The 25,236-nt window shown below is 45.2% G+C and overlaps 1 protein-coding gene across 4 annotated transcripts in view; it reads right to left on the bottom strand.

Moving 5' to 3' along the window:
- Positions 1-25,236, bottom strand: part of ABHD16A (abhydrolase domain containing 16A, phospholipase) — a 77,895-nt gene that overhangs the window by 22,815 nt on the left and 29,844 nt on the right. For 3 of the 4 annotated variants that reach the window (XR_014176076.1, XM_081961223.1, XM_081961222.1), the window contains exons 2-7: positions 18,424-18,480; positions 16,009-16,075; positions 6,833-6,919; positions 5,136-5,221; positions 4,248-4,321; positions 2,742-2,846 (exon numbers count right to left, since the gene is read on the bottom strand). Coding sequence is in view for 3 of the 4 variants with exons in the window: in XM_081961222.1 (XP_081817348.1) it covers positions 2,742-2,846; positions 4,248-4,321; positions 5,136-5,221; positions 6,833-6,919; positions 16,009-16,075; positions 18,424-18,480 (476 nt within the window). In the remaining variant the exon portion in view is untranslated. Of the gene's footprint in view, positions 1-2,741; positions 2,847-4,247; positions 4,322-5,135; positions 5,222-6,832; positions 6,920-16,008; positions 16,076-18,423; positions 18,481-25,236 lie in introns of those variants that run through there. The other variant, XM_081961224.1, reaches the window with a different exon arrangement.

The raw sequence follows: 25,236 nt of genomic DNA on the forward strand, positions 1-25,236 counted from the left end.
ACAAATTTAGTTTAAGTTAGATTAAAATTTTAAAAATTTAAAATACATTAACCCTTAAAAACTATCCCAGATAAAAATATCCGCCAGGAGGTAAAAATGGAACTATAAATGGGCCAGGCCGGCTAATTGGAACAGGTGAGTCTTAAGTTTTTGTCGGAAGGAGCGGAAGTCAGTAGTAGTTCTAATATCGGGGGGGAGGTCATTCCAGAGGGTTGGGCCCATCACAGAGAAGGCTCTACTCCTAGGCGCCGCCCGTTGGCATTGCTTGGTGGACGGCACCCGGAGTCCCTCCCTGTGAGAGCGAATTGGTCGCAGGGATGTATGCAGTAGGATGCGATCCCGCAGGTAACTAGGTCCTGTGCCATGGAGCGCTTTGAAGATGGTAATAAGCACCTTGAAACGCACCCGAAAAACCACAGGCAGCCAGTGCAGCTCGCGCAGGAGAGGTGTTACGTGGGAGTACCTAGTACTCCCCATGATAGCCCGCGCGGCCGCATTCTGAACCAGCTGTAGTCCTCGGGTGCATCTCAAGGGGAGCCCCATGTAGAGAGCATTGCAGTAGTCCAGACGGGACGTCACCAGCGCATGAGTGGTGCGCTACAACATGAGTGGTGCGCTACAACATTTGCCTTATGCCCCTGGGATGTCAAACCACCTAGTAGGGCTGTATTACTATTACTATTATCCAGTGGTGGGTTCCGGATCCCGTTGCAACCGTAGTGTGCAACGGGGCTCGGTATCCACCCCATGAACGCGAGCAGCACCTGCATGTGTACTTACCGCCTGCGACAATCCGCAACGCCTCTGCGACGCTCCAGCTGCTCGCCGAAATTTACGCAGGCGCCGTACGCTCCGTGAGTGTGCGTGGAAGCCCCGAAGAGCTCCAATACCAGTAAGGTGCGCGGGCGGGTGGGCCCTCTGGAGCACAGTACCGGAATGGTACCCGGTGCTCCTGGCAGGCACCAGTACACCTGTACCGGGGCGTACCAGTCGTAACCCACCACTGCTATTATCCTTCTACTCTTTCCTATTATCTAAACAGAAATATTTCCTTAGCTTCTTATGTCTATAACTTTGTTGTTTGTATCTCATGATTTGTATTGATTGCTTTTATTAGTACCTACTTCCTAGTTCCTTCTCTTTCTATACTTCTCAATATTTATACCTTAGCTGATCTCACAACTAAGTATGCCAGGTCAAACCTGGCTAGAATTTAAGGCGGCTAACCACCAAAATATAATTACTTTAGAAAAATAAAGGCATTGGCAACCATTTCCTTATTGTTCCCAAGAAACAACACATGCGTTATCTGTCTACTTATCATGAGTCGAGCTCGACTTGAGGCAAATTTTTACCTTTCTCTAACGTGTCACAGTAGAAACATATTAAGTCTTTGGGATGGTATAGAACAGATAAATGTCTATGGAGCTTCTCAATCACCCCAAATATGCTTTTTCCAGAAGGCAACTGGACTTTGTTTTTTCTCCCTTTTGAAAACATTTTCACGTTTCATCCAAGAAGCTTCTTCAGTTATAACGTTGACCAGGAATCTAATATTTCTATTGACAATCTTGGGGCAGCCTATTATTTTGGCCTAGGCTTCCCAAGAGCATAAAGCAAACTCCTTGTCCCGACAAAAAAAACCCCTTTTATTAATTTACTGCGAATTCTGATCATTCACATCCAGCAAAGTCTTTCAAGGGAGGATTTACAGTCACAGACCTTATCTGGCTTGGAGAGCTGACAGGCCAATATCTGCAAAACTTGGCAAGGAATCTCAGAGAGTCACAAACCAATTAAGCAAACTAACTGCCTCCTGCAAACTCCACTCCCCTTTCGCTCCTCTTTTATTTCCTCTGGGAGGGGCCTTTCATCGTCCACCTGTGGCCTTACTCCCAATTCGACCCCTGTTCTTTAGCTGTTCCCTTCGTCTGGCAACTCTGCGCATGCACACACTGGGAACAAGCTCCAGCCATCATGCCTCACTGATATGTGATTCTGAAGGCAGCTGATAACTGGCATATGGCTCTGGCCCCCTCTCTGCCTCCGACACAGAGCCCTCATTCCCCAGACTCCAGGACTGGCCCACGTTCCTCCTCAACCTCCTCACTGTCTGAATCTGCTGCCAGCTCTGCTGGCCGCTGGCGAGTCACAACATCACAACACCTATGTGGTGATGTCATCACTGCCTCTGCAGGCCTTTAAGGTCATGGAAAGTTTCCTCAGGAAACACCTAAAGTCCCTGAGAAAATACCCAATGTCCTTTGAAGACTTCGAAGGGAAGTGGATGGCCCTTTCTGTACTTCTTTATCTTATCTGGAGTGTGTCAGCTTGTCTGGGTGGAGTGTGCCAGTGTTTCTGGGTGGAGGAGTGGACAATATAGCAAACATATAAATATGAGTGTTAAAGTCTTCCTTGCTAAGGTGGCGGGGGGGGGGGGCTCTTTATTCTGCTGAAGAAACGCGTAAAGCTTATCGAGGTAAATACCTGGACTCTGTCTTTCTTTATACCAAGCCACAACTGAAACCAGCAAAACAATAAGCCTTCTTCATAAATCCTTCCATTCCCCACCAGTCAGTTAGAACTGAAGAAGCTTCTTGGATGAGGAGCGGAACTTTTTCAAAGGAAAAAAAAAAAGTCCAGCTGCCTTTTGGAAAAAGCATCTTGGGGACTTCTTGCGCCCTCAGCCATGCTTCACCCGCTTCACAAAGGTTAAAGCCGAAACAAGATAAGACAGATACCTGGCAATTTGGCAGGGCAGCTTCTTGATCGCGTGGAGAAAACCATTGATTGCACTTCGATGCTTTGGCTCTGGACGCAACAAGGGGACGTTTCTTGAATCTGACCTGCAAGTATTTACCAAGATGTTGAATTTATCTACAGTTAATCCATATATTAACTGCTGCTAGAATTGTATTTGCGCAAAATTGGAAGAGTGAAGAGATACCTACGGAAGAGAATGTGATTAGGAAAATATTAGAATGTGCGGAAATGAATAGATGAACGCTGGCAATTAAGGAGAAAGAGCAAACTGAATACTATCTGGTATGGGATCTATTTTACCAATGGTTAAATTAAAAAAAATGGAAGTTAGAAATAAGGAAACAAAATAAAGAAGATATGTTAAAAGAGATAAGTAAATATTACGACTAGTCTATTGAATATTATAATGTTAATATTGTAGAATTAATATGTGGAATATTATTATGTTAAAGGTTGCAAAATCAATATTAAATTAACCAAGGATGTTGTAACTTTCATTATTGTTTCACAAAGGCATTTGTACCCAGGTAACACACTGTTCAACTGAAGATGGAAGGATTATATTAAAAATAAAAATAAAATATTACTGACAAAATGTTTAATTTATCTCCAAGGGGAAAGATTGTGTCTTCTTTCAAAACCAACAGGGAAAGCACATGAAAGCCAGATCAGAGTGCATTGTCAAGCGATGGCTGAGAATATTGGGGGAATAAGGAATGGAATGCAACATTCAGATGGAGGACATAACCTTCAAATATGGTTGGCTGCAGAGGTGATATTCAGCAGGTTCTGACCAATTCTGGAGAACCTCTAGTGGAAATTTTGAGTAGTTTGGAGAACCGGCAAATACCACCTCTGACTGGCCCCTCCCCCATCTATTCTCTGCCTCCTGAGTCCCAGCTGATGGGGAGGGAATGGGGATTTTGCAGTGTCCTTTCCCTGGAATGGGGAGGGAATGGAGATTTTACAGTATCCTTTCCCTGCTATGTCTACCAAGCCACACCACACCCACAAAGTCACGCCCACAGAACCGGTAGTAAAAAAAATTGAGTCCCACCACTGGTTGGGTGGTGCTAAAGTTTTCACAAAATGGCCAGATATAGCATATGCAAGCAAGCAAGCAAGGAAAGAAAGAGGGAAAGAAAGAAGGGAGGGAAGAAGGAAAGGAAAGAAGGAAAAGGAGAAGAGATGGAGAAAGCAGGCCGGCAGGCAATCCTACAAATTGGCAAAGATCACTTAAAAATCATGCACGCTGATTAGCTAATATGTATATCCCCACCTATGCTATTCATACAAACATATAAGCTATCTTGTGAATGCCTGCCAATAGCCAGCTTTCCTCTGCATTTCTCCATTCAATTCACATCTGTTATCCCATAATATATTTCGTGAACGGCAGCCAGGTTTTCTGTCTCTACTTTGAAAGGAGAGAAGACCCCCCAAAATGAAGGACAGAATAGAATCATTCTCCACTGCCAACTCACCGACTCGTGAACTCGTCCCACCGAAAGTCCACAGGCCAGCTTCTGAAGTCAAAATTGTAGCTGGCGAGTTTCTTCTATGAAGCATTATCAGAAAGAGAAAAAAAAATGATTTAAAAAATATGTGGTGTGAGATTAATGCAACTTCTAAAGTCAGTACCCTTCTTTATGAAGTACGGTCATGAAATAACCTTCTTTGTTTAGACTGCTTAGATAGTTTCTGTCAAGAGTTTGTTGCAGCAATCACATCCAGAAAGCACACACAGGTAACTGATTCAGCAGGATTCATTAACTTCTCATTATATATAATATAACAAATGAAGAAAATATACAATATCAAAAGCAGGTTTTCCAACGTGGTAGTAAATACAAGCAGAGGAGAGAATAGTTTCAGTTCAGAGCAGCAGACTAGTGTAAAGCTCAGCACAGACTCAGAGCTATACTACAGAAGTTAATCTAAGCCATGCCCAGGCTCCTTGCTGTCTCCGTGCTGCTCACACAGCAAATACTGTTTCAGTTTCTGAACAGCCCTCATTGGCTGACCTGTTGTCTATTCCAGTCTATGAACATTCATACTCTGACCATTTCCTTTTCTAGGTTCAGAGAACATTTTAAAATATCTAAAGGAATGCAGGACAGAATTCAAGCAACCCTCTCTTCAAGCCACCCAAAATTTAGTCTTCTTAACAAGAGAATGAATATTAAGGCTGAAGGCTGAATGATGAATGGGTGCAACAGCCAACATAAATAAACATCCTTCTTGGGTTCTAGCTAGGACTTTGTTTTGGTTTCCTTGATTTAAAATGAAAAACAGCAAATATGATTATTCCCCAATCACATGTTTAATAATTTCATACGCAACATGAATAATAAGTACCCTGCTACCCTTACCTTGTGTTCAGGTGTGCCATACCGATGGGCATCTTCAAGGATGGTAATGAACTGGATGTACTGAGGATTTGTCCAGCGCCCGATGCCTGAAAAGAAGCAGGAACCTTTTTAGTGACTGAGGCCCTAAACAGTCCATTTTGCTCGGCGTTCCCACCCAGGGAACCTATGAGGTGCTATTTCCTTTCCCTTCAAATCCTTCCCCAAAGATTCAACCTATCAGTCCTCATAACAACCCTCAAACTATTATTATTTCTATCAATGCTGTTGTCATGCCTGCAAGCCATCTTTCCTTTTTGGCCTTTAGGCCTGCCACACATTCCACCGTGGGAAAATGGGGGGTGGGGGGATTATATGGAGTGGGCCGATATGTAGCCATAACAACATTTTGCTTAGAAACTCAAGGTCGTCTTTGTCTCTGCACCTGGCCGGAACTGGATGGGAGGAATCTGTCTTCGTGGCAGTGGGAGATTGGGCCATGTGATGAACTTGTGGGTGTTGGGGCAGGATCTTGAACTTTCAACTGGGTGGGAAAACCAGGAAGCTTTCAGATTCTGGTTTTCCCGGATGGGCCAATGTGGCTCTTTTAATAAATTGGAACTTTGAAGAATCTCTTGCCTCAGACTCTGATTTTATATTGGATGCTATTTGGAACCCTGACAGCTGTCTCTATTGATGTAGGAGAGACGACCAGGCTGAGCCCGAGTGCGCCAGGGCATTAAAGGCGTCATCATTCTCGAGTCCCTTCGGCGCCCACAAGAGATCTAAGTCCAGCCCTCCTTGAAATTCCGTTGGCTCTTATCTGCTGCCAATTTAGTGGTTCAGATCCTTCTAGCGTTAAACCTGTCACCATTTGAACAGGTCGCTGTGCTTTCTGATTTATTGCACCGGACACTTGTATTAGCAATAGCACTAAGACTTATGTATATACCACTTCACAATGCTTTACCGCCTTCTCTAAGCGGTTTACAGAGTCAGCATATTGCTCCCAACAATCTGGGTCCTCATTTTACCCACCGCAGAAGGATGGAAGGCTGAGTCAACCTTGAACCAGTGAGATTCGAACTGTCGAACTGCAGTCAGCCGGCAGTCAGCAGAAGTAGCCTGCAGTACTGTACTCTAACCACTGTGCTACCACAGCTATTATCTCACTTTCCTTCACTGCTGAAGTTTAGAACAGAAGCAACTCCAGGGCTTAGATTTTGGCTCTTACAAGTAGTCCTCAATTTATGACAACTTGATTAGCAAGGCTTTGGATAAAGAAACTTATGACCCGTCCTCAACGTTATGGCTTATCGTCACACCAGCCTTATGGTCATGTCGCAATTGGGGTGCTTGTCACATTTATAACGGTTGCAGCATCTTGTGGTCATGTGATCGTGTTTTACAACTTTCCCAGCCAACTTCCAATAACAAAGTCAATTGGGGAAGCCAGAATCACTTAATGCCCACATGATTTGCTTAACGACCATGGTAGAAATGGTTGTAAAATTGGATCTGCTCCTATGATGTCTGGCTTAATGACCGCATCACTTAGTTCTGCTCCCAAATATGGTTGTAAGTCACCTGTATTACCATGAATACAACTCAACTCAGGTACAACTTAACAAGCACAGAGACCAGATTCCAAACCTAGTTAAAGTATGGCTTCCTGAGTCAGTAGACCTACCACCCAATATCCAGACCCTCAAAGCACACACCTCTTAGACAGGCAATCCCAGCCAAGAGTAGTAGCATGGTCCCAGCATAGTGAGAAATAGCAACAACTTTCGGCATGGTTAAATACCCTGGAAAGAAAGGAAAAGAAAGGGAAGGGGTTGAGAGCGAGCAGTTGGCACATCAAAGGCTAAGAATGCATTGTTTTTTCTTAGAAAAGAAGAAGGGTTGATTACTGACTTCCCTAATCTGCCCTCCGGATGTTCTAGGATGGCAACTCTATGACTTTCCGGCGTCTTTTAATTGAGGAGAACTGAGGTGGATGAAACCTACTTTCAGACAGCTAAAAATAAAATGCAATACAGTTTTCTTGGCTATTCCTCACCCTAATCAAAAGTTGCAACTCCACCATTTTGAAATATAGCTCAAAATAGCATTCACATCTTGAAGAGGGAAACCCTTACCAGTAAATACACACACACCAATCTTATTCCATAAAGAAACTAGGCTGAAGATGATATTGATGTTGCAAAAACTGCAGAATGGTATTTGCTAGTTTGTTGTTCTGAATGATTTAACCCAGCTGGGTGACTTTGGGCCAGTCCTTCGCTCTCAATTCTAGGAAGAAGAAAGCAAAAGCGAACCACTTCTGAAAATGTTGCTAAGAAAATAGCAGGGAATCCCAGCAGTCAGAAAGAATCAGTTTATTTATTTATTTATTATTCATATTTATAGACCGCCCCCTCTCCCGGAAGGGACCCGGAAGAGTTGATTCAATGGACCATAAAAATGTGCACGTTCCCCGTCTACCCCCCAAAAAATTCTTGCTTTAGCTTTGGCTGACCCAGAGGTGCTTTTTCAGGAGGCAACTGGACTTCGTTTGTCTTTTTTCTTTTCTTTTGAAGACGTTTTGCTTCTCATCCAAGAAGCTTCTTCAGCTCTGACAGGATAGCGAGGAACAGCTGTGGGTTAGACAGCATCACCACCAGATGGATTCGTAACTGGCTGACCAACCGCACTCAACGTGTAGTTCTCAATGGAACTGCATCTACATGGAGGGAAGTATGCAGTGGAGTACCCCAAGGCTCTGTTTTAGGCCCAGTACTCTTCAACATCTTCATCAATGATTTGGATGAGGGAATAAATGGGGAACTCATCAAATTTGCAGATGATACCAAGCTGGCAGGAATAGCCAACACTCCAGAAGATAGGCTTAAGATACAGAAGGATCTTGACAAACTTGAACATTGGGCACTATCTAATAAAATGAAATTCAATGGTGAAAAGAGTAAGGTTCTACATTTAGGCAACAAAAACGGAATGCACAGGTACAGTATAGGTGATACCATACTCAGTAGTAGTAACTGTGAAAGGGATCTTGGAGTCCTAGTGGACAACCATTTAAATATGAGCCAGCAGTGTGCAGCAGCTGCCAAAAAAGCCAACACAGTTCTAGGCTGCATCAACAGAGGGATAGAATCAAGATCACGTGAAGTGTTAATACCACTTTATAATGCCTTGGTAAGGCCACACTTGGAATACTGCATTCAGTTCTGGTCGCCACGATGTAAAAAAGATGTGGAGACTCTAGAAAGAGTGCAGAGAAGAGCAACAAAGATGATTAGGGGACTGGAGACTAAAACATATGAAGAACGGTTGCAGGAACTGGGTATGTTTAGCTTAAGAGAAAGAAGGACTAGGGGAGACATGATAGCATTATTCCAATATCTCAGAGGTTGCCACAAAGAAGAGGGAGTCAAACTATTCTCCAAAGCACCTGAGGGTAGAACAAGAAGCAATGGGTGGAAACTAATCAAGGAGAGAAGCAATTTAGAACTGAGGAGGAATTTCCTGACAGTGAGAACAATTAATCAGTGGAACAGCTTGCCTCCAGAAGTTGTGAATGCCCCAACACTGGAAGTCTTTAAGAAGATGTTGGATAGCTATTTGTCTGAAACGGTATAGGGTTTCCTGCCTAGGCAGGGGGTTGGACTAGAAGACCTCCAAGGTCCCTTCCAACTCTACTATTGTATTGTAAGCTCTTCATCCAAGAAGCTTCTTGGATGAGAAGTGAAATGTCTTCAAAAGAAAAAAACAAGCAAACAAACAAGTCCAATTGCCTCCTGAAAAAGCACCTTTGGAACAACCTGGACGACTGAGAATCTCTAGAGACTTGTAGCTTTGACTGCATAGAACGTGCTGATTTTATTTGATTACACATTAATGTCTTGGGATGGTATTAAGGATAACTGGCTAACATATGCCAGCAATTATTGCTTCTTTACTTATTTATTGTAGCTTCTAAGTACAGGTGTCCTGGACTTACAACTGTTCATTTAGTGACCGTTGGAACCTACAAGGCACTGAAAGCAGTGATTTACCGCCAGCTCTCACGCTGATGAATGTTGCAGCATGCCCAAGGTTACATGATCAAAATCCAGGCGCTTGCCAACTGGCATGTATTTACGTATAATGGTCGCAGCGTCCTGGGGTGATTTGCCATTTGCAACCATCCTAGCTGGCTTCTGACAAAGTTGAGGGGGTGGGGGGAGTCAGATTCACTTAATGATCATGTGATTCACTTAATGACTGCAGTGATTCATTTATCAACCGTGGGGAAAAGGTCATAAAAGTGGAGGCAACTCACTTACCGGTTGCCTTGCTTACCCATGGAAATTGTGGTCCTAAGTCGAGGACTACCCTTATTACGAGACACCGGCTAAGCCGCGGATCAAGATATTCCATGCCATAAACGTATCCCACTGCAGCGTGTTTGTCTAGTAATACCGGTAGATTTTTGTAATAACACAGGAGTTCTGAATAAACATTTTCAAGGGAGAAGTAAGCACGTACCCAGTCCTACATGTTTACTTGGCCTTGAAAGGGTTCATTCAGAACTCCTATTTTATTCCAAAAATCTACCAGCATTATGATGTTTTCCCCAAAATAAGACCCGGTCTTATATACATATATATTGCCACCACAAAAAAGGCACCAGGTGTTATTTTTGGGGGATGTCCTCAACTGACTCACCTCATGGCAGGGCCACTAACAGCCATGCCCGGCAGGAGCTCACTGCCAGCCCACTTCTTCTGCAGCTGCTTGCTGCTGCTCATGCACGTCGCCCCCCCCCCCCCGGCTCCAGGCCTCCATTTCGCTGTCAGAGGCCTTCAGGAAAGGCCTCAGCAGCTGAGAAACAGGCTCCGGAGTGATGCGTGTGGCGCCCCCTGGCTTCCGGAAAGGCCTCTGACAGTGAAATGAGGCCAGGGGGTGCCGTGTGCATTAATCCAGAGCCCGTTTCTACAGATTGCAGAGGCCTTTTCTGATGGCGAAACGGAAGCCGGTGTGATGCGTACAAGCAGCGACAAGCAGCCGAAGTAGACCGTCAAGGCGAGGCAGGTGTCGGGATGTGCGAGGCCTGGCTGCAACTGTCTGAAAGTAAGCAGTTCAACACCCACCATCCCCCCCTTTGCTTGATTTTTACCCATGCGCCTTGCTCCACCCTGTGCAAGAGAATGGGCGGAGTCTTAACTAGGGCTTATTTTGGGCACACATGTAAAATCAAGCTAGGGCTTATTTTTGGGATAGGCCCTATTTTCAGGTAAACACGGTACTAGACACACATTTCATGCTTACCACTACCTAATCCTCACTTTGTTTACCCCTGAATTTCCGCCGCCTTGTCAGGTGAAAAAAGCTTTCTATGAAAAAGCAAAAGGCTTCCATATACATCCACCCTTCAAATATAAAAGATATTGCTAAGTTAGTGTCTGGTTTCTTTGTGTGTGTGTGTGTATGTGTGTGTATGTGTGTGTGTGTGTGTGATGCTGCTACTCCATTTTGTAAATATTATCTCAAAGAGCAGTCCTTTCCATTTCCGAATGAAGGATCAATTCAGCCTAAATTTTGCGTATTCCTAAAAGGAAAGGAGCCAGAGACGGGTGAAATCCAGCAGGTTCTGGAGAACCGGTAGCGGAAATTTTGAGTAGTTCGGAGAACCGGCAAATGCCACCTCTGGCTGGTCCCAGTGGGGTGGGAATGGAGATTTTTGCAGTATCCTCCCCCTGCCACACCCACCAAGCCATACCATGCCCACCAAGCCATGCCCACAGAAGTGATAGAACTGGCTTCCGGCTTCCCGGTTCAACCAGCATATGCCATCGCTGGCCATCGGGGACGACCAATTAGCCCCGGTGGAAGGGGCGCGCAATTTGGGCGTCCTCCTTGATGCCCGGCTGTCTATGGAAGATCACGTGGCAGCCGTGGCAAGGGGGGCGTTCCACCAGGTTCGCCTGGTGCGCCAATTGCGGCCCCTTTTGGACCGGGAGGCCTTGCGCACAGTCACTCACGCGCTGGTGACGTCTCGCCTGGACTACTGTAACGCTCTCTACATGGGGCTCCCCTTGAGGTGCACCCGGAGACTGCAGTTGGTCCAGAATGGGTAATTATGGGGAGATCGAGGTTCTCCCATATAACACCCATCCTGCGCGAGCTGCACTGGCTTCCTGTGGCCTACCGGGTGCGCTTCAAGGTGCTGGTTACCACCTTCAAAGCGCTCCATGGCATAGGGCCTAGTTACCTGCGGGATCGCGTCCTGCCCCATACATCCCTGCGACCCGTCCGCTCACACAGAGAGGGACTACTCCGGGTGCCGTCCTCCAGAGAGTGCCAGAGGGCGGCGCCCAGGAGTAGGGCCTTCTCTGTAGTGGGCCCCACCCTTTGGAATGACCCCCCCCCCCAGACATCAGGGCAACAACCGACCTTCGCTCCTTCCGTATGAAGCTGAAAACCTACCTGTTTCGACTAGCTGACCTGGCATAATACTACAACCTCTCCAGCCCAGGGCATTTTTAATTGGTAATTTTAGTTTTAAGGGTTAATTTCACTGGGGTTTTAACTTTTTTAGGTATTGTAACTTATTTATTTATTTTTACCTCCTCTGTACGCTATATAATACTTTTGTACGTCACCCCGAGTCCCTGTGGGGAGAGGGGGCGACTAATAAGTTCAAGTAATAAATAAATAAATAAATAAATAGTAAAAAAAAATGAATTTCACCACTGGCCAGAGACAATCCTTTTGTAAAAGTCCAATGGTCACAGAGCAACCTGTGTTGTAGGACGGTTTCCTTTGTTTTGGGCCAAAGATGACATTTTTTTAAACCTGAGTGATGTTTCAGAGAGACCCCCTCTCCCACCAAAATGGGCAGGAACTCAGAAATCTACCACTTTCATTCAATTTACCTTAACACAAAACAAAATGAAGGACATACAGTTAAAGGCCAGCTAAGTGGCAGAACCAAGCTGACCCCGGTTGGTTTTTGAAAAACTCAACAGGTTTTTGTTAGCACTTGGACAGGAGACCACAAGGAAAAGAAGAAGAGAAGTTGAAAAACCGTCTTGAAAGAAGGCAGTGGCAAAGAGGTATTATTTGCCAAGAAAGCTACATGGTAGCTCCCCATATCATTGCCAGAAACTGAGTTTGATAAATAAAGCATGATCTCTTTAAAGCAGTGCTTCTCGATTATTTTCTGTCATGTCCCCCCTAGGAAGAAGAAAACATTTCGTGCCCCCCGCGCGACTGTAAATAGTATCATTTGTCTATAAAATTGTTATAAGTACACCTCTGCATAACACTGTATCCTTATTAAAGTATAAGAGAATAAAAAAAGAAAGAAATGTGGATCAATTTACAACAAAGAATAGCTTTATTAACTGTAGCAGAAAAGATTTAAAGGAGCACAGGATTTAAAGGAACAAAATATTAAAAAAAACTTTAACCTGCAAAACAAAAATATATAAAATAATTTGAGCTGAGCCCCCCTTTACGGAGCCTCGCGCCCCCCCTGGGGGGCCCGCCCCACTATTTGAGAAGCACTGCTTTAAAGGGAGAGTTTCAGGGATCGATCTCTACGTTTCCCAATTTTTCCATTCCGCCGTGATTTAGGAGCCGTGCCTGGAGAAGGTTTGGGGGTGGCCAAGTGGGCATTTTGCCCATCAATAATGGCCTTGAGGCAAAGCCAAAGCAAAGAATCAGCAATTTCCGTTGGAGACTCAAGGCACTGATGACTCCAAGGTGCTTTTTCAGGAGGCAACTGGACTTTCTTTCTTTCTTTCTTTTTTCTTGAAGTGGTTTGCATTCCCCCTTCATCCAGTCAGAGCTGAAGAAGCTTCTTGGATGAGAAGCAAAATGTCTTCGAAAGAAAAAAAAAACAAGTCCAGTTGCCTCCTGAAAAAGCACCTTTGAGACAAACCTGACCAATGAGTTGTAAATAAAATATTAGACAAATTTCACAGCTCTTGAATTGTTAGTAGGTTTTTGGTGGTTATTTCTAGCAAGTAGATAAAGGAAATGTATGTCACTAATCAGAAAACATTTCACTGCAGCATTCCCAATAAAAACTGGCATATTTTTGCCTAATTCAAATAGCAGCTCAGAATTTTTCATCCACGTTAGTGAGAAAGTTCAAGGAGCATTTCAGATGCCTACTCTTTCATTCTTGAAATCATGTTCCCGTTAGAGTTAATGTATTGGTTGGGCAAAACAAGAAATAAATTGTAAACTTAGCATTTTCAGAGTAACTTAGCATTTCTCTTCTAAGGTGTACTCGGTCTTCCCACAGTGACTAAGGGCAGGATATGCCTGTGTGGAAGGACTTTTAAAATTTTAAAAAGTTTCCTCCTGCAGATTCTAATGCAGTTTAAGATAATATTTTGACTGTTGTGAGATACTTTGGGAAAAGTACCTTTTCTTAAAATGGGCAGAATGCTGTCAAAAAACAGTAAAATGACAGATGTGGTATACAATCATAACTAATTCATTATCAGCACTTCGTTCGAAGTATCCTCTGGTCCACAAAGTGGACTGGGCAGCTTGATAGAGCTGAGTTCACCCTTTTTTAAAGCCATTTTTCACCCTCCCCAGGCTCCAGAGCCTTTAAAGGAGCCTGGGAAGGGCGAAAAGAGCCTCCCCCCCCCCCCCGAAGGCCCTCCGGAGGCTTCATGAGCTTCCCTGAAGCCTCCGGAGCGCAAAAAACCAGCCCTACGGGCAAACCGGAAGTTCGGGAACGGACTTCCGGTTTGCTTGGAGGTTCATTTTGACTGCTCCGGAGGCTTCAGGGAAGTGTCCTGAAGGTCCCTGAAGCCTCCGGAGGGCTTCCGGGGGGGGGGGGGGAGGCTGTTTTCCCCCTCCCCAGGCTCCTATAAAGCCTCTGGAGCCTAGGGAGGGCAAAAAAAGCATGCAAAAAATGGGGGGAGCGCCTGTAGTGCGTGCATGCGCACTGGGTGTGTGTGTGTCGCACATTGCATTATGGGTGCAGCACGCCCGCACACTACCCCCCCTGCGCTCCCTCCACTTATGGCACGCGAGCCAAAAAAGGTTCGCTATCGCTGTCCTAGGCCATTGTCAGCCCTGGAACCATTTTGGAAATCTTCAGGGCTGCCACAGCAAGACAAGTTGCTGCTGTGGAAACGTAAGGGGGGAGATAGAGATAACCGAAAAAGGGGGGGGGGGATTGTAGCCAAAATAACATTTTTTCTGGTGGGAGTCAAGGATGTCCCTACCAGGTGTTTGGAAGGCAGCCGAAGGAGGGCTGTGACCTGATTGGACCATGTGATGGATGTTTGACCTGGGGACAAGAACTCTGGGTTTTGATTTGGGTGGGGAAAACCTCGGGGTCCTTCAGAGTCGGGTTTTCACCAGCTGTGCCAATATGACACTGATGGCGAACCTTTTCGGCACTTAGTGCCGAAACTGGGACGCGTGTGAATGTGCACGCATGCGCATGCCAGAGGGCCGGAAACCTGATTGGTGCACATGCGTGGGCCAGCCAGCTGGTCTTCGTGCACGCTGGAGCATGAAGATCAGCTCGCTGGCGGGTGTATGTCTGTTTTTTGGTCATTTTTGGCTGTTTCTTGAGCCATTTTGGGGGCTGTTTTTGGCCCGAAAAATTGCCTCAAAACAGCCTGTTTGGGGGGCATTTTGGGGGCTGTTTTCAGACCATTTTCCCATGCTGTGGTGCCCACGAAGACCAGCTGGCCGGCGTGCCAGAAAGCAGAAGAGCAGCTGGCGACGGTGCACGTGCCCACAGAGAGGGCTCTGCGTGCCAACTTTGGCACACGTGCCATAGGTTCACCATCCCAGCAATATGGCACTCCGAATACATTCTTACTTTGAGGAAACTCCAGGCCATAAGAGTTTTGATTTCATTGGGTTTATTACTTGGAACCCTGGCAGCCATGATGATGCAATTGTCTCCTGCCTTCACGGATTGGTGGCAGTGGCCCAAGGTATCCATCCTGCAGATATTTTTCTTAAGTCAGCCTGCAAATAAATGCCAGGAACCGAGCGATTGACCTAGTAGCATGTATAGATAATTCTTAGCTTGCAACCTTTTGTTTTGTCGCCAAAGTTAATGTTTGCCACACTTAACACCCGTTGCAGCCCCCACCCCCATGGCCACGTGATCAGAATTCGGGCACTTGACAACTGGCTTATATTTATGATGGCTGCAGTGGCCCCGGGACGTGTCTCTCTTGCGACATTTTGACAAGCAAACTCAATGGAGAAGTCAGATTCACTTAGCAACAGCACCTAAACTTATAAGCTGGTTCACAGTGCTTTGAAGCCCTCTCTAAGCAGTTTACAGAGACAGCATACGGCCCCCAACAATTTTGAGTCCTCATTTTACCGACCTCGGAAAGATGGGAGACTGAGTTCAACCTTGAGCCTGGAGAGGATCGAACTGCCAAACTGCAGGCAGCTGGCGGTCAGCAGAAGTAGACTGCAGTACTGCACTCTAACCACTGCGCCACCGAGGCTCTTAACAACTGTGTTACTAACTTAAACGAACTGCAGCGATTCACTTAACAACTGTGGCCAGGGAGGGCGTAGCATGGGGCAAAACTCACTTAATCAGTATCTCGCTTAGCAACAGAAATTCGGGGCTCAATTGAGGTTGTAAGTTGAGGACTTACAACCTCAATTGTAAGTCAATTGTGTGCCTCCCGGCATCATTTCCAAGTCCCAGAAACTGTCCGATAGAGCATCCCCCCCCCCCGCACCTCCCTGATTTGGTGACCTGCAGTGGGCATCAGAGGTGATCACTGACCTCTCCTCAAGGGGACCAGAGCAAGCAAAGGGTAACCGTCCTACAGCTATGGAGGCAGAGAGGCAGCCTCTTAATACCCAACGGTTCACACACAGGAACAGCATCCCATACCTTTTCTGTACAGGTAAAACACAGCGAGCGGGGAGGAGTAATAGGAAATGGACCACAGCACAGAAGCCTGCAAGAACAGAGCAAAGGGAGGGGTGAGTTACACAGAGAACCAACGTTTCCAAGAATCTTTGCAAAGCCGGCGGGTTGTTTGTGTGGCCCGAGAGAGAGGAGCTGGGAGCTGAAAAGCAGCAGAAAGAGAGACGAGAAGGCGACGGAAAGCGGAGTGGTTGAAGCCAACAGGGAATCGAGTCTGGCAAGAGCGACATCGCTCAGAGAAGGGGTGTGCCCATAGCTACTCCTGAAAAGCCACGGGGGGACTGTTATTGTGAATAAACAGGCTTTCATTGTACTCCTAATGAGCTCTTGCTTCTCCCAACAGCTTCACTAAACCAGGCAATATTCCAAGTGAGGGGAGAGGTAGAAATGGACTTCAGCTCTCCTTCACCCCGCTGCAGAATAAGGTGGCAGGACTCAATGCAATATCTGTTTCATAATAAGAGGCCCTCCTATTTCCTTATTTATACCTCCTTTGTTATTTTTATAAATAATTCATTTTTTTTTTACAGAACCACAAACCCTGTGAGGTCACCCTGCTGGCTTTCATGCCTAAAGTAAGACTAGAACTCAGCGTCAGTTTGGTTTCGAGCCTGGCGCCTTAACCACTAGACCAGTGATGGTGAACCACGCAGAAACATCGCGCGTGTGTGCTTGTCGGGGCCGCGCTCCGGAAAAGCCAAACTTCCGGGTTCTAGCGCGAATGACGATCAGTAGGCCAGCGCACATGCGCAGGGAGGTTTTCAAAGGGGTCGTCTTCTGGAAATGCTGAACTGGCACGCATGCACACACTGGTTTTTGGTACTGCTGCGCACGCAAAGGACAGCTGATCATTGCGCGCACAGGTGCGCCAGAAATCCAGAAGACAAACAGGGAAGGCCGCACATGCCAGGAGACATGGCTTCCTGCGCCACTTTGGACATGCGTGCTATAGGTTCACCATCACAGCCCTAGACCAAACTGGCTCTCAAATAAATAAATAAAAGTAAATAAATAAAACGCAAAGGACCGCAAACATTCAAAGCATTCTCATAGGATATTCAATGCAAGGGCTTCCTTAAGGAGAATAAAGCATCTCATATTTCACCTGTAAATGAGATTCAAGAGAAAATGCTATCATTCTAATCCAAGTGTGATAAAGGCAGGGTAGATAAAAATCGATGATTTTTTTTAAATTAAAAAATGATTTCTTTAAAAATTTAAACGAGTTTTTAAATTTTTATCAAATTTATTTTAATAAAATGCTTTTGGAGTAAGAATCTATCCAAAGATAGTTTTCGATTTAAGATACATTAATAATTTAGTTTACTCAGCATGAAATGGAGCTTAGTTATGTAGCATGAGGCTGTATATTCTGCAATATTGGGATTATCGGTGAGTCAGCAGAGAGTCAGAGGAAAAGCCTCTGCAGGACAGAGATGACAGTAGCTCTTTTAAAATTGTGATTTAAATCAAGTTGATTTAAATCAAGCCTTTTTACTAGTGATTTAAATCACGACTTAAATGGTAATTTAAATTGACTTGATTTAAATCAAATCCACCCTGGAAAAAGGTTATTTTACACTTATTTAACAGCTATAAAACCTACATAGAAGTGTAGAGCCTGGAGGAAGGGTCTGATGGGATATATTTAAGGTATCCTTCTCTGATATACTCTACAGGTAGTCCTCAACTTACAACCATCCAGTGACTGAACAAAGTTACAACGGCACTAAAAAAAAGTGACGTATGACCATTTAACACATTTACAATAATTGCACACTTATGACCTGAGGGTCATGTGATCGAAATTCAGACACTTGGCAAATGACTCATATTTATAACGGTTGCAGGGTCCCAGGATCACGTAAGCCCCTTTTGCGACCTTCTGACAAACAAAATCAATAGGGAAGCCAGATTCACTTAACAACCGTGTTGCTAACTTAACAACGGCAGTGATTCACTTAACAATGGCGGCAAGAAAGGTTGTAAAATGGGGCAAAACTCACTTAACAACGGTCTTGTTTAGCAGTGGAAAATTTGGCCCTAATTGTGGTCATAAGTCAAGGACTATATGTATTATTTTACGGGGGGGGGGGGAGAAAACAGAAAAAACAGGGAAATATTTACAGCGAAATGCTTTGTTCTTCTTTGAGGAGGATCAGTCTGGAATGTAACTTGCACAAGCACAAATGTGTACAAATCACTCTAGACCAGTGTTTCTCAACCTTGGTGATTTAAGCACAGCTGGCTGGGGAATTCTGGGAGTTGCAAGTCCACAGGACTTAAAGTCGCCAAGGTTGAGAAACACTGCTCTAGACTGTGAGGTTGTTATTTTCCTCTTCCTCCTTCTTCCCAAAATGAAATGGAGGAGACACTCACCAGTGCAAGGATGCTGTCTGCATGTTTTTCAAGGGTCCGTGGCTGGTAATACGATTCCTGTTGAAAGAAACAAGACATTTGCTGAGTTTGGGTTTCAAGTTGCCAATCAGCCAGCCAACCAACCAATCAAGTCATCAACTTTATAGCTGCTCTGACCGAGGCTTCCCCAACAGCACAAAGCCGAGTCCTCGTCCCGATAAACCGCCTTTTATTCAATTGACAGGGAATTCCTCTCCAGCAAAGTCTTTCCTCTCCCACAGCCTTTCAAGATGGTTCACAATTACTGACCTTTATCAGGCTTGGAGAGTGGCCAGGCCGATATCTTTCAGACGTTGCAATACTTGGCAAGAGTGCAGGAATGAACTAACTGTCTCCTGCAAACTCCACTCCCCTTTCGCTTCTCTTTTATTTCCTCTGGGAGGGGCCATTCACCGTCCACCTGTGGTCTTACTCCCAAGTTGACCCTTGTTCCTTAGCTGTTCCCTTCATCTGGGAACTCTGTGCATTTGCACACTGAACAGGCTCCAAATGTTCTTCTGCCCCACTGATGTCCAACTCCAAAGGCAGCTGATAATTGTCAGACGGCCCTGGCCCCATCTCTGCCTCTGACACAGAGCCCTCATCAGAGTCTTCCCCAGACTCCAGGACTGGCCCGTGTTCCTCCGCAACCTCCTCACTGTCCGAATCTGCTGCCAGCTCTGCTGGCGGGCCACAATAATGGCGAACAATGACCCACTGGATTTGCACCTACTGTATAAATAACAATGTTCTCAAAACTTTTTTCTAAGGCAGTTTAACTATTTGAGGGAAAAAAAAGAGATTTGGACTAACAATGCTAACTACTGAGCCGTGGTGGAGCAGTGGTTAGAATGCAGTACTGCAGGTTACTTCTGCTAGTCACCGGCTGCCAGAAGTCTGGCACTTTGATTCTCACCAGGCTCAAGGTTGACTCAATCTTCCATTCTTCCCAGGTCGGTAAAAGGAGGACCCGGATCGTTTGGGGGCAATAGGCTGACTCCGTAAATTGCTTAGAGAGGCAATGTGAAGCAATATATAAGTCAAAGTACTATTGCTTCATGGTGTGCAGCAAGTTACACAAGATGGCTGGTACTTAATTTTATACTTCTGAGCCTGGAAGAGACATGTAAATGGGCTGAGGTTTACCCTCTCAAAACCAATGAAAAATGGTACTGCATGGAGAAAAGGGAATAGCTATGGAGTTTTATGAGCCACAGACCGGGTTAATCAATCCACCAACAGAAACCTGGATCTGTAGTACTATGGGACTAGATTTCCAAATTAGAACCCCAAATCGCTACTGTTAAAACAACTGGAAGTCAGAAATCCTACAAATCAACCAGAGATCTACCCCGGGGTGTTATTCAGCCAGTTCGGACCGGTTTGCACGAACCGGATGCTAATTTTACACCTGGTTCGCCGAACCGGTAGTTGCAAGGACACACTGGCCCCGCCCACCCCACTCCGCCCCTCCCAGGCACCTCCATGCGGCCCGTTTTGGATGCCAGGTAAGTGCAGGGCCTGTGCAGAGGCTCTGGGAGGGTGAAAAACGGGCCTCCCAGACGTTCCGGAAGTCCGGAAAAATGTCTGTTTCTGGCCTCCAGAGCCCAGGGGAGGCCGTTTTCACCCTCCCGGAGGTTCTAAGAAAGCCTCCGGAGCCTGTGGAGGGCAGAAAACTCCCCCCCCGGCTGTGATGCAAGAAGCCGAGGAGGCCATGCCCACCATGGCACGGCCACCCAGCAACCGGGCAGAGAACCGGTTGCTAAAATTTTTCAATCCCACCCCTGGATCTACCTGTAGTTCAAATCCAACTTCTGCCCAGTTCTGTGCAATTGATGTCTCTTGCTTTATATTTCTGTTTATATGCTCCAGAACTACCAACCCCCATTTTTTTCTGACTCCTAGGGAATCCCCAGATCAAGGTGTCCTCAACAAATATTTTGCATCTTAAAATCTTCAACACGTAAAAAGACCACAAGTGAGCAACAAATAAACTTTTCACTTTATTCCCTGTGGCGCTGGTAGATCACCGGACTCTGCAACCCTTAGAGGCAATAAAGGAAGTTAAAAATGAAAACTGGGCTCCCCATTAAGTTTGGGGGGCGGGAATCACCTCTTCCTGTTTTAGCCATAGAACGGTATTCTGGGGTTCAGCCATCCTTTCATTTTAGGATCAAAGACCGCCTGCTAATATGTAAAGCTGGCCCCTGGCACTTTACAACTCTTTCTAAAGCTATGTGTAATCCACACACAAGCTACTGTCTGCCTGAATGACAGTAGCATAAGGTGATCCTGGCAGATGAGCAAGAATTCCTTGCGCAAGCATCAAAAGGTTCGCAAAGCATTACTTCTGAAATTATATGCAGTGATCTCAAGCATCTTGCCCTTTGTTCCCTCGATGGGAAAAAAAGAAGATACGAGTACGTATTTTAGGCTTCCCCTGCAAAACCCATTTTCACCTATCTTGTGTCTATCATCCTGTGGAACAATATGTTGCTTGCACAAGATAATTTAGATCAGGGGTGTCAAACTCAAGGGCCGGGGGGCGGATCCAGCCTAAGGGGTGCTCGCAGGGCCGCCCTGGAAACAGCAAAGGACAGGCCCACAAGGGACTCTGCCAGCAAAAATGGAGCTCGGGAGGACTGTGTGCGGCCCTCCCAAGCTCATTTTTCACTGGCAGAGGGTTCCAGGAAGCCATCACAGCTGAAAACTGAGCTCATGAGGGCCATGGGTGGCACTCCCAAGCTCCGTTGTCCCCGGCAGAAGGTTGAAGGAGACCATCGCAGCCAAAAATGGAGCTCGGGAGCCTGTTTTCACTCGTGCCATCACAGGCCCCCTGACCTGAGTGACATCGAGCTGTCCATGCTCACCCTGGCCACACCAACTCTGTCCTCCCCACTCCCCAAAGTCAAACACAACCCTGATGTGGCCCTCAATGAAATTGAGTTTGACACCCCTGCTTTAAATGATATTTTTCCAACCTCTTGGTGCAGTGAGTGTATTACCTTCCAGAATTCCCATAAATTTCGGGCTGGAAATCTGGGACATTTTAGATCCAGAAGATCTGGGAAGGAAGCTACCATAGAAAAAAATATTTCCAACTTTCTAAATCACATCCCTTCTCTCCTACAAGCTTCTCTCCCCTCCCTCCCATGTAATTAAAATACCAAAGTAAAAAGGTCAAGCACAGGTCTTTTATTATTGCTATAAGATTGGTATCAGAGCTCAGGGGCTTGCAAGGTCTTTGGAGAAAGCACAATTCAACCTCGGACTGCAGGATATGCTTTTGGGAATATTGCTAAGGGGGGGGGGATTTACTGTATTCACTGATATCTCCAATAGCCTAAGCCTGAAGCTTGTTACATACCTGGGCTTTGCAACTGCCCAGTTTCCAACTTACAAATGTTTACCACAATCACACAAGCATAACTCCCTACCAACCCACACATATATCTAGTGATCAGCAGCTCTTCAAGGCTTCAGAGACATCCCCCCTCCCCCGGCCGCAAATCTTATCATGAAATGACAGAATGACATTGGAACCTCTGTGCTTGAACTACATTTTTTTTTGTTCCTAACTTATCAATCAGCCTTTCTTTCTGAGTACACTGCATTTTTCGGACTATAAGATGCACCGGTGTATAAGACGCACCAAGATTTCAAAGAGGTATGTAAGAAAAAAAATGTTTCTGTCCTTCCCGGGCCCCAGGAGCACTCTGCAGGCTTCAGCGGGGGGAAGGCAAAAATGCCATTTTTGCGAAAAACAGGCGGAAAATGGGCCGTTCTTTTGCAAAAACGGGGGCATTTTTGCCTTCCCTCAGCCCTGCTGAAGCCTGCAGAGTGCTTCCGGGGTCTGGGGGAAGGCAAAAACACCTCCGGTTTTGCGAAAAATGGCCCATTTTTCAGCAAAAGGGGACATTTTTGCTTTCCCCCAGCCCTGCCAAAGCCTGCAGAGTGCTTCTGGGGGCTGAGGGGAGGCAAAAATGCCTCCATTTTTGTGAAAACGGCCTGTTTTTCATAAAAATGGGATGCAGGGGTGGGGCTTCGGGAGGCCACAATTGGCTGTATTTGGTGTACAAGACGCACCAACATTTCCATGCTCTTTTAGAGGGGAAAAAAGTGCGTCTTATACTCCGAAAAATACGGTATATATTTGGCTGTCTCTCACGAAGGTTAACATACAAAGGCATAGAACCTACAGCAAGCAACACTTTTCTGTTTTCTTCTCTTCTGCGTTGCTGAGAAGGATCAGGGTTCTGAACTTAAGGCAGGAAGAAAAAGAAAATAAAAACCAAAAAACACTGGAAATAAATACTTTCCTTGATAAAATGATTCCAAGACTTGGCAAATGGATGACCTCCCAAATGGTCCAGCTATACAGCTCTCAAGCTACCAAGGTTGATAACAAGTGATGCTTCAGTTAGACCTACTAACCACATCTAAAAACATAAGAGGTTGCTTACTTTGATGGAACGGTTTTATCTCGAGAAAATCTGTTTTGCACCATCACATCTGCTGAGCTGCCCTTTCATTCCCGATTCCTGGTCTTACAGCTTTGTCGTCATAAATTAATTAGCTGCTGTGTAGCATTCATCTTTCCTAACCTCGTGACTCCCTTCCACAAGGAACAGAACATAAATCTCAGTGCTGCAGTTGACAGATGATGGTAACTGAACCTCAATCCCTATGCAGTGGTTTAGGAGGCATAAGGCTTTAAAAACATGGTTTTGCCAACAGGTGTGGGGAGCTGGAAGTGTGGTAGAGATTGTGCATTGGCTGTATTGACTGCTAGGGAGGAAGTTGATTACCTTGGCCATAATATCCCCCCCTGATTTTATATGGTTTTTTTTTCATAAAAATGGTTTTCTGCCTTTCATACCGTTTTTAATTATTTGTGAGCTTTTATGGAGATGGGAAGCTTTATACATTTGATTAATAAATAAAATAAACCAAACACCAACAGCACGCTTGATTTCAATCGCCTTTTCCTTCCTGATAACTTTAACAGTTTTTCCTTACGATCGGTCACTTTTATATTTTCTTTTTACACAATATCCCGCAGTGACAGGGAAGAAAGTGTCAAGATTAAGGGAATAAGAGTTATAACTCTTACTCCTTTCCTTAAAGTCCTGTTGCTAACCCACTCACCATGACACAAAATGTTCCTCTGCAAAAATTATGATTCCAATCTATAATATTATTACAACTAACGTGGGGTGGTTTTGGGAGGAGGGGGTATACGTGTGACTATGAATCAGTTTATGAGTCTGAGTTACTTCCTCGACAAGTTACTGCAGTTTTCTTGGCAAAAATTTCAGTGGTTTTCCTATTCCTTCTTCCTTGGGTTGACAGAAAGGGATTTGGCCCAAGATCACAAGCTGGCTTTGTGCCCAAGGCGGGAATACAACCCCCAGTCTCCTGCTTCCTATCCTGAACCACTATACCAAACCAGTTCTCTATAACAAATAACTAATCTATCACTGTCATCACCAACAGCCCTGGCAGCGCAGTGGTTAGAATGCAATATTGCAGGCTGATTCTGCCCACAGTCTAGAGTTCAATCCTGACTGGCTCAAGGTTGACTCAGCCTTCAATCCTTCCAAGGTCAGTTCTCCACCATTCATTCCCCACCATCCAGTCAGAGCTGAAGAAGCTTCTTGGAGGAGAAGTGAAACATCTTCAAAGAAAAAGCAGGAAGTCCAGTTGCCTCTTGAAAAAAAAAAAGCACCTTTGGGATGTATGGACTCTAGTAAGCACAGAGGAAGTGTACTCAAATGTGCCACAAACCTGATCCCATTTCTCATGGGGATAACTGATCCTGTCCTTCCTTAGTTCCTCATTCGTATATGGCAAAGAATTAGAACAGTTACTTTCAAATTGTGATGGAAATAAGCAAGGGTGAACAGCAACGCCCCTCAAAGGTAATTTTCCCCTTCGTATCCCTAGCTAAAAATGTACTTGAGTTCAATTCAGTGCTCTCTTGAATGAACAAAAGGCCACGTGTCACTTGGATACTAAAACAGAAATCCCCGTTCACAGTGTTTTCACAGCAGAGACTGATTTGAGTGTTTAACAATAACACTAATTAACATGGAAAGAGTCCTCTGAGGTTTAGAAGGTGTCACTTAACCTATCGCTGTCACTTACATATTTAAGAACGAACTCTGCAGCTCGTGGGTATTGCTAGTGATGGCTCTTACTACCAAGATTTAGGCCAGGGGGCTGCAACCCGTGACTCTGGAGCCACATGTGGCCCTTTCACCCCTCTGCTGCAGCTCCTGGCAGGCGATTTATTGAGGTTTTTGACCCATCTTTTCAAAATGTATGGATTCAGAAATAAAAAATTGTTTTCTCTATAGCAGTTCATAAATGCAACACACTATACATTTTTTATACACAGCATAAAGGTGTGTGTATGTGTGTGTGTGTGTGTTGTACTTGTGCTGATAAATAAATAAAGGGAGACTAATATAGATCTATTTCAAGCTATTTAGCTCTCATCAGCTTACTGGGATTTGAATACCCTTACTGGGATCAGCTAGCTGATGAGAGCTAAATAGCTTGAAATAGATCTATACTAGTCTCCCTTTATTTATTTATCAGCACAAATACAACACAAATGTAACAAAGGCAACGTTAAACATATGGTTTTCTGCCTGGATGGTCTCCTGGAGTGAGCCCCAAATGGCTCTTTGAGTGTTTAAGATTGCCGACCCCTGATCTAGGCAGATTCTGTGATCAAAAAGTGACTTTGAGAAGGTTATTGCAACATTTTCTGGAAAGTGATAGTTTTAT

Source organism: Natrix helvetica (assembly GCF_964273705.1).
Source record: "Natrix helvetica genome assembly, chromosome: 1".
NCBI classification, from domain to species: Eukaryota; Metazoa; Chordata; class Lepidosauria; order Squamata; family Natricidae; genus Natrix; species Natrix helvetica.